Consider the following 10,340-nt stretch of genomic DNA (forward strand, 5'->3'; position numbering starts at 1 on the left):
GGTTATAGAAACAAATACTGGGTGACAACTTTTAAATTTGAAACTACTACTATCCAATGTTAATACAATGCTATAAAAACCACCATAAGCTGATGTCAGACTTAGCTCGACTTGTACAATTCCTCTAATTATGAAAATCTCCTCCAGGAAACACATCCAAAAACCAAAAACTTCAAAGTTCAGCTTCCTGGCAAGGATCTGAGGAAAAATAGACCGACTTATAAAAGTTTTGAAACCGCTGAAGTATTAGGATTTAATATAATTTTTAGGTAAATCGGAAAACAAGCTAATATTGCCGATCCGGGGACGGACCGATCTAAAACAAAACATACAGGCGAACGCCTGTATCTTTAATACACTCTAAAAGTAAATTCTTAGCAGGAGACTACAGATTCTTCTGACAAGAAAATATAGTCTGCAGAGAAGAATATTAACTATTTGATTCTTCGTCCCCAGAGGAGAATTAATATTCTTATGACAAGAAAAATTGTTCTTTTCTCAAGAATATAGATTCTTTTAAGAAGAAATTAATCTCTTCTAACAAGAATTTTTAGCACTTGAATGAAGATTTTTATTCTTCATTTAAGTCTGGATGTTCTTCAATTATACTCTGTAGTTGGAACAATTATTCTCCCTACAAGAATGTCATTCTGTTTTTAAGAATTATCTTATTGAATTTACTTTTGAAATCTTTTCATATCATATCTAAATTCAAATATTCTGCTTAATATATAATTTTTGAAACTGCACAATAATTATTGTTTACTGACAAATTCTGATTTACCAACTATTGCAATTAAATTTACTATTGAGGCAAAAAATAACACTCGGAGTTAAATTTTGAACTGATTTTATTACCAATCTACATTTTGTAGCTTATCATATACAAATCAATGTATACAGAATGCATTTATTTTTATAAACTTATAATATAACAAGGATTTGTGAAAAACACAAAAGTCTATAATTATGTATCTTATTCTCACAATAAAATACAACAAGATATCAGAAATCTCATTCTTGATTTGAATGCAATAATAATTGTACCTAATATTATTGTACAAAAGTTGTGAATCATGAATAGTGCATCAGAAAATGTTAACTAGGAAATTAGGAAAAAGTGATCATCTTGATTTAAAAAAATAAATATGATAATTAAAAACTTATTTTAACAAAGATGTATAAAAAATATAGATGTCTATAGATATGTCATACCTTATTTGAATGCAATAATAAGAACTTTATCATATATTTTGATATACAGTAGAACCCCGGTAACTCAACTCAACTCTGAAGTTGGTAACGTTACGTTACATATACGGGCGTGTTACATATACGGGCGTGTGACATATACGGGCGATTTCATAGATACCTTTGGTCACGCATTTCACACTACTACCAGTCAGGATGTGACAGTTCTCGTGAACAGCACCCAGAAACAAAACTTAAATGGGTATATTAAGCACCTACAAGACTGCATATTTCATTCAGTTATTTTCCTTAATTCGAACCTTCAAGGGAAATCGAAAAATGTTCGAGATTTCGGGAGTTCGAGTAACTCATTAGTAAGAATTTTGAAATGTTCGAGATCGAGTTTGAGTTTCTGAGGGTTCGAGTTATCGGTATTCCATTGTATATTTAAGCCTCGTTCCGGCAGTTTATCGAAATCGTCCGCATTACCATCTCGTCCGCATTACCATCTCACCTTTCAGGACATGTTACATATACGGGCGCGCTCAACATCTTTACCCTTTTACTGTCGGAAGATTTCTCTTTCGCTGAGATTCGACTGTCTGTAACTTAAAAATTAGCTAAGTGATTCTATTTTAACTAGAAAAGACTTTTGTGTCCATTTTCATGAAGGGTAAATTTACCTTTCAGGACATGTTACATATACGGGCGCGCTCAACATTTTTACCCTTAAACTGTCGGAAGATTTCTCTTTCGCTGGGATTCGACTGTCTGTAACTTAAAAAAATATCTAAGTGGTTCTGATTTAACTAGAAAGGACTTTTGTGTCGTTTTTCAGGGAAGGTAAATTTACCTTTCAGGACATGTTACATATACGGGCGCCCTCAACGTCTTTACCCTTTTACTGTCGGAAGATTTCTATTTCGCTGGGATTCGACTTTCTGTAACTTAAAAATTAGCTAAATGATTCTGTTTTAACTAGAAAGGACTTTTGTGTCGTTTTTCAGGGAAAGTAAATTTACCTTTCAGGACATGTTACATATACGGGCGCGCTCAACATTTTTACCCTTCAACTGTCGGAAGATTTCTCTTTCGCTGGGATTCGACTGTCTGTAACTTAAAAATTATCTAAGTGGTTCTGATTTAACTAGAAAGGACTTTTGTATCCATTTTCAGGGAAGGTAAATTTACCTTTCAGGACATGTTACATATACGGGCGCGTTAAACATCTTTACCCTTTTACTGTCGGAAGATTTTTCTTTCGCTGGGATTCGACTTTCTGTAACTTAAAAACTAGCTAAGTGATTCTATTTTAACTAGAAAGGACTTTTGTGTCCATTTTCAGGGAAGGTAAATTTACCTTTCAGGACATGTTACATATACGGGCGCCCTCAACATTTTTACCCTTAAACTGTCGGAAGATTTCTCTTTCGCTGGGATTCGACTGTCTGTAACTTAAAAAATATCTAAGTGGTTCTGATTTAACTAGAAAGGACTTTTGTGTCGTTTTTCAGGGAAGGTAAATTTACCTTTCAGGACATGTTACATATACGGGCGCCCTCAACGTCTTTACCCTTTTACTGTCGGAAGATTTCTATTTCGCTGGGATTCGACTGTCTGTAACTTAAAAATTAGCTAAATGATTCTGTTTTAACTAGAAAGGACTTTTGTGTCGTTTTTCAGGGAAAGTAAATTTACCTTTCAGGACATGTTACATATACGGGCGCGCTCAACATTTTTACCCTTCAACTGTCGGAAGATTTCTCTTTCGCTGGGATTCGACTGTCTGTAACTTAAAAATTATCTAAGTGATTCTATTTTAACTAGAAAGGACTTTTGTGTCCATTTTCATGAAGGGTAAATTTACCTTTCAGGACATGTTACATATACGGGCGCGCTCAACATCTTGACACTTTTACTGTCGGAAGATTTCTCTTTTGCTGAGATTCGACTGTCTGTAACTTAAAAATTAGCTAAATGATTCTGTTTTAACTAGAACGGACTTTTGTGTCGATTTTCATGAAGGGTTAATTTACCTTTCAGGACATGTTACATATACGGGCGCGCTCAACATCTTTACCCTATTACTGTCGGAAGATTTCTTTTTCGCTGAGTTTCGACTGTCTTTAACTTAAAAATTAGCTAAATGATTCTGTTTTAACTGTAACGGACACTTGAGTCTATTTTCAGGCAGGGCAAGTTTACCGTTTAAGACATGTTACATATACGGGCGCGCTCAACATCTTTCACCCTTAAACTGTCGGAAGAATTCTATTTCGCTGAGACTCGACTGTCTGTAACTTAAAAATTAGCTAAATGATTCTGTTTTAACTAGAACGGACTTTTGTGTCGATTTTCATGAAGGGTTAATTTACCTTTCAGGACATGTTACATATACGGGCGCGCTCAACATCTTTACCCTATTACTGTCGGAAGATTTCTTTTTCGCTGAGTTTCGACTGTCTTTAACTTAAAAATTAGCTAAATGATTCTGTTTTAACTAGAACGGACTTTTGTGTCGATTTTCATGAAGGGTTAATTTACCTTTCAGGACATGTTACATATACGGGCGCGCTCAACATCTTTACCCTATTACTGTCGGAAGATTTCTTTTTCGCTGAGTTTCGACTGTCTTTAACTTAAAAATTAGCTAAATGATTCTGTTTTAACTAGAACGGACTTTTGTGTCGATTTTCATGAAGGGTTAATTTACCTTTCAGGACATGTTACATATACGGGCGCGCTCAACATCTTTACCCTATTACTGTCGGAAGATTTCTTTTTCGCTGAGTTTCGACTGTCTTTAACTTAAAAATTAGCTAAATGATTCTGTTTTAACTGTAACGGACACTTGAGTCTATTTTCAGGCAGGGCAAGTTTACCGTTTAAGACATGTTACATATACGGGCGCGCTCAACATCTTTCACCCTTAAACTGTCGGAAGAATTCTATTTCGCTGAGATTCGACTGTCTGTAACTTAAAAATTAGCTAAATGATTCTGTTTTAACTAGAACGGACTTTTGTGTCGATTTTCATGAAGGGTAAATTTACCTTTCAGGACATGTTACATATACGGGCGCGCTCAACATCTTTACCCTTTTACTGTCGGAAGATTTCTCTTTCGCTGGGATTCGACTGTCTGTAACTTAAAAATTAGCTAAGTGATTCTATTTTAACTAGAAAGGACTTTTGTGTCCATTTTCATGAAAGGTAAATTTACCTTTCAGGACATGTTACATATACGGGCGCGCTCAACATTTTTACCCTTAAGCTGTCGGAAGATTTCTCTTTCGCTGGGATTCGACTGTCTGTAACTTAAAAATTAGCTAAGTGATTCTATTTTAACTAGAAAGGACTTTTGTGTCCATTTTCATGAAGGGTAAATTTACCTTTCAGGACATGTTACATATACGGGCGGGCTCAACATTTTTACCCCTTTACTGTCGGAAGATTTCTCTTTCGCTGGGATTCGACTGTCTGTAACTTAAAAATTAGCTAAATGATTCTGTTTTAACTAGAAAGGACTTTTGTGTCCATTTTCAGGGAAGGTAAATTTACCTTTCAGGACATGTTACATATACGGGCGCGCTCAACATTTTTACCCTTAAGCTGTCGGAAGATTTCTCTTTCGCCGAGATTCGACTGTCTGTAACTTAAAAATTAGCTAAGTGATTCTATTTTAACTAGAAAGGGCTTTTGTGTCCATTTTCATGAAGGGTAAATTTACCTTTCAGGACATGTAACATATACGGGCGCGCTCAACATCTTTACCCTTTTACTGTCGGAAGATTTCTCTTTCGCTGGGATTCGACTGTATGTAACTTAAAAAATATCTAAGTGATTCTGATTTAACTAGAAAGGACTTTTGTGTCCATTTTCAGGGAAGGTAAATTTACCTTTCAGGACATGTTACATATACGGGCGCCCTCAACGTCTTTACCCTTTTACTGTCGGAAGATTTCTATTTCGCTGGGATTCGACTGTCTGTAACTTAAAAAATATCTAAATGATTCTGATTTAACTAGAAAGGACTTTTGTGTCGTTTTTCAGGGAAAGTAAATTTACCTTCCAGGACATGTTACATATACGGGCGCGCTCAACATTTTTACCCTTCAACTGTCGGAAGATTTCTCTTTCGCTGGGATTCGACTGTCTGTAACTTAAAAGTTATCTAAGTGGTTCTGATTTAACTAGAAAGGACTTTTGTGTCGCTTTTCAGGGAAGGTAAATTTACCTCTCAGGACATGTTACATATACGGGCGCGCTCAACATCTTTACCCTTTTACTGTCGGAAGAATTCTATTTCGCTGGGATTCGACTGCCTGTAACTTAAAAATTAGCTAAATGATTCTGTTTTAACTGGAAAGGACTTTTTTGTCCATTTTCATGAAGGGTAAATTTACCTTTCAGGACATGTTACATATACGGGCGCACTCAACATTTTTACCCCTTTACTGTCGGAAGATTTCTCTTTCGCTGGGATTCGACTTTCTGTAACTTAAAAATTAGCTAAATGATTCTGTTTTAACTAGAAAGGACTTTTGTGTCCATTTTCAGGGAAGGTAAATTTACCTTTCAGGACATGTTACATATACGGGCGCGCTCAACATTTTTACCCTTAAACTGTCGGAAGATTTCTCTTTCGCCGAGATTCGACTGTCTGTAACTTAAAAATTATCTAAGTGGTTCTGATTTAACTAGAAAGGACTTTTGTATCCATTTTCAGGGAAGTTAAATTTACCTTCCAGGACATGTTACATATACGGGCGCGTTAAACATCTTTACTAGCGGAACATTTCACTTTCGCAGACTGGGTTAATACAAAAACAAGTTGATTTTTTGTTCATTTATTTTAATTAATTTTAATATTGCCGCCAATTGAATAAAAATTATAGTTGTTTACAGCAGTTGGTGGTGTAGGGGTGGGGAATGCTGTCTGAACTTCCTTCGTTCTCTTGCTTGGCCTTTTTCGGCGAGTTTGTGATGGACAATCGGCCTTAACATGACCATACCCTCTGCAGTTGAAGCATCGTCCTGTTATAAGAAACACAAATTGTGAGAATGTTTTTTAGTCTCTACAGCTGTACTTAATCGAATCTGTGTTACTGTAAGAAAAAAGCTAAGGTGGGAAGGGTAATCTTCCCCCCTCCACCTACCTTGAGGTTCTGTATGTTGTTCTGTAAAACTTTTAGCAACTGATTGTTCATCCCTTTTGGAAATTCAAATTTGTTTGTTTTCGCTTATGTCCATGACATTCACCCTTGTCATGAGATCGTTCAGTTATATTTATATCGTCATGAGGTCTGGCCATTAATTTTACTTTGTTAAACTAGCACAGAAACCTTAATTAAGGAAAGGGTCCCCCCCTATCCCACACTACCCTCACGCCTTTATCCCTTAGACCACGACAAATATGAATTTGTTTGTGGTGAAGGTGGAAATTAAGGGCACTTACTTTTCCTCAAATCCAGGTTGTTGCGCAGGTCATCTTTTGTTCGTCCTTTGCCTGTGGAGTAGATAAAAATTTAGTTTTATACAACCCGAATCTTGATAACTTTATCTTTCTTTGTCTTTCCATGCAATTGCACCCAATAATTGTCATTTTAATAAAAACGCTCTGCTAGTATGCAGTGTGTATTAATGTTTTACTCCAATCAACCACACATGAATACATACCCCGGTCTCGCCAAGATGACCTGTCAGCTCTTGTACTCCTATAATCTGCGATACACACAAAAGATAATATAGTATTTAAAAATCTATCTTTCAATACGCTTGGCTAGTATGCAGTGTGTATTAATTAATGTTTTATTCCAATCAACCAAACATGAATACATACCCCGGTCTCGCCAAACTGGCCTGTCAGCTCTTGTACTCCTATAATCTGCGATACACACAAAAGATAATATAGTATTTAAAAATCTATCTTTGAATACGCTTGGCTAGTATGCAGTGTGTATTAATTAATGTTTTATTCCAATCAACCAAACATGAATACATACCCCGGTCTCGCCAAGATGGCCTGTCTGCTCTTGTACTCCTATAATCTGCGATACACACAAAAGATAATATAGTATTTAAAAATCTATCTTTGAATACGCTTGGCTAGTATGCAGTGTGTATTAATTAATGTTGTCTTCAAATCAACCAAACATGAATACATACCCCGGTCTCGCCAAGATGGCCTTTCCACTTTTGGACTCCTATTATCTATTATACACACAAAAGACACCATGTTATTATTTTCAAAAATATAAACACGCTCGGCAAGTGTGCAGTGTGTGTCAATCTAATTATGAAAACGTACCCCGCTCTCGGCCGGCATGGCTGTGGCCTCTTGGATTCTTATCGTCTGTAACAATCGCACAAGACAAAACGATATTAATAAAAAAAAAACCACAGTATTGTTCCGCAGTTTGCCTTGTTTTCTTCTGTTTGCAAATTGAGTTTCATTGCCAATCCCTTTTTTTTTCAATGATATCGACCTATAAACTGCACGAAAACCACATAGAATTAACACAATATACCGCGATCTACCGCTATACGTTAAACAAACATGAATGCCTACCCCGCTCTTGGCCAGCTGGCGCTTCTTCTCTTCGTCTTCTCTCATCTGTAAAACACACAAACGAGAAAGGAATATTGCTAAGAAAGCCAAAGCATGCTTCACACCTTTCCCCTCTCTTCTCCTGACAAAATATGAGAGACGCTAATGCAAAAGGAGCATTGAATTACCTTGCCAGCCCCGCCTTTTCCTTGATTCGTCTGAAAGTCAAGACAGGGAAATAATAAATATGCTGCTTCGCTGCTGGATTTAACTTGCGACCAGGCTTTCTCTTTTTTCGTGGCGGAAGGAGGGCTACACCGCCGCAAGAAAAAAATAACGCCTGAGCGCAGATTAGAATAATAGATTGTAACAATTTTTACAGCTTGGAACGCTTTTCACATTGGCATTTGTACTCAAATAGATCTAATTATTTCAGTTATAATTATTATTAATATTATTATTATTATTATTATTATTATTATTATTATTATTATTATTATTATTATTATTATTATTATTATTATTATCACAAGACAGCCACATCGGTAATCGATCATCTCTCTCTGTTTTTATTTATAAATGAGGCCAACGATACTTTGATAGACCTCCCGTACGATCAACAGACTATTCGACAATTTTCAACCTACCTTCCAACCATGGCCAGTCTCTTGTCTCGTCTGAAAATCAATCATTCACACGTGATAATTATTAATTTAAAAAAAGTGGGAATGAACCGTTAGCTTGAGCACCATAAGTCATTTCCTTGGTCATGGCTTTATGGTGTCCTAAATGCGAACATACTATCATATTTCGCACCTAATTTTCTTTTGGATTCAAACAGACAACTTACAAACCACTTACCAACTAAACTATAAGAGATAAGTGAACTTCGCTCATGGGGGTTGACTCGTTCTCCATCCCGATCACGTGGACCAGAAATTCCTGCTTCTAGATCCATTTAACGTGAGCACTGTTTTAAACAAAGCACTGTGATCCCTATTACCAAAAAAAAAAATGAAAATTATACGGACTTGAATAAAGACACCCCATGCATTTATAAGTAATGATTCGAAACAAAAGTGACATTTCTTCAGCCTGCATTTTTACAAAAAAAGGTTCTATTCATCTGCTACGTGGTTATAGAATGAAATGCGGTCACACTTTCAACAGCAAGTAATAAAATAGTACTCACAACCCAAGGTAACCTTGTAAGAATGCGAAATGGCTTGTAAAGTTTGCTCTGATTGTTTAAACGGAAGCGTTGGTTGACAGCCACACCACCTTAGAAATTGCAAAATTGGATATGATGAAAGAAACTTTGATTACGCATTATCTCCTGCTCGAAGGCTGTTTGACTTTGACCAGATGCAAACCTAGTCAAATTGCGGGTCAACTGAAATTAAAGTAATAAAGAAAAAAATATTCAGGCAAAGAAGGCGGTGAAACAGTTATTTTTCTCTGGTAGCAACATTTTTGTTTTAACTGATTATGAAGACAGTTGTGCACATAAAAAAATTTATCTGCAAGAGTCATACACGTATTGTTGACAGTAGATTACCTGATGCGCCGTCTGTCAGTAGCCGTCTAAAAGGTTTGGTGACGTATTTTTGATCCTTTTTCGCAATACCGTCGCCTACGTGAGGTCTACATTTATAGAAGCAATTTCAACAAATAGAACCGACGATAGTTTGGACAGTCGACCGATTGATTCAGCCCGAGAAGAAACGTAAAGAGATAATTATTTCTCTTGAAGGTATGTGCAATATTAATTTCAAACAACAGCATTTCAATACTTGTAAACAATCGAGCGCGTGCACTGAGAAAATGGCATCAAATCCATCAATTCAACCGTAATCTGGTAAAGAGTTAATCGTTAAAACCTCAACCCCGACAAGAATCTGTAATTTCCGAATGGTAATGCAAGAGCGTAGGTTTTCAATTTTGTGTGTAAGTAGATGTACCTATGGGGGCGTGGGTGATTGGGGACAACCGTTTGTTTTCTAGAATCGAATGGATGTAAAAATCTTGTAGCCAATAAAACCAACGGGTTAACCAAGACGCTCTCTACCCATAGACCAATATTAAAGCCATAAAAAATAAATGAACATCAAAAGACGAATATCCCCCCACCTCCCCCCCCCCCCCCCCTCTCTCTCTCTTCACCACTTAAATAAATGCCAACTGGACTATGTCAATACGTCGCAGCCCGTGAATTTACTCTACGTAGGTAATAGGAGTACCGTATAAGGATAAGCATATGGCGTAATTACGTAGTGGAAAGTGAAATTAGGTGAGGTAACAGAAAACCTTACCTTCTATAATTTATTCATTTATTCAAGGGAAATCGAAGGTTCAAGATATCGGTAGTTTGAGATTTAAAGGTTACAATTTATCACGTTATCGAGGGTGCAATTAGGGTCACGACTAGCCTGCGAGCAGGCTCACTTTGGGGCAAACACGAGAGAGCAAACACGAGAGCTACACGTGAGCGGCGTAGCCGCGACAGCGAGTGGCGTCACTTTATTGGGGCCACTCCCCGCCTTATCGCTACGCTCGCCACTCGCGCGTGCCCCAAGGTATATTCGCGCGTGCCCCAAGGTG

At 36.8% G+C, this 10,340-nt stretch overlaps 1 protein-coding gene across 1 annotated transcript; it reads right to left on the reverse strand.

The window, feature by feature from the left end:
- Window positions 1-6,044: 6,044 nt before the first annotated feature.
- On the reverse strand, window positions 6,045-9,119 carry LOC144648321 (uncharacterized). The gene is made up of 10 exons (XM_078507921.1): window positions 8,601-9,119; window positions 8,387-8,416; window positions 7,928-7,957; window positions 7,761-7,805; window positions 7,500-7,544; window positions 7,358-7,402; window positions 7,195-7,239; window positions 6,869-6,913; window positions 6,648-6,698; window positions 6,045-6,226 (listed from the first exon to the last, which is right to left on the reverse strand). The coding sequence occupies exons 1-10, from the start codon at window positions 8,695-8,697 to the stop codon at window positions 6,045-6,047; spliced, it is 615 nt and encodes a 204-aa protein (XP_078364047.1). The 5' UTR covers window positions 8,698-9,119.
- Window positions 9,120-10,340: the final 1,221 nt, after the last annotated feature.

This window comes from Oculina patagonica, chromosome 4, assembly GCF_052425735.1.
Source record: "Oculina patagonica isolate OP01 chromosome 4, crgOcupat, whole genome shotgun sequence".
In the NCBI taxonomy this organism is placed as follows: domain Eukaryota; kingdom Metazoa; phylum Cnidaria; class Anthozoa; order Scleractinia; family Oculinidae; genus Oculina; species Oculina patagonica.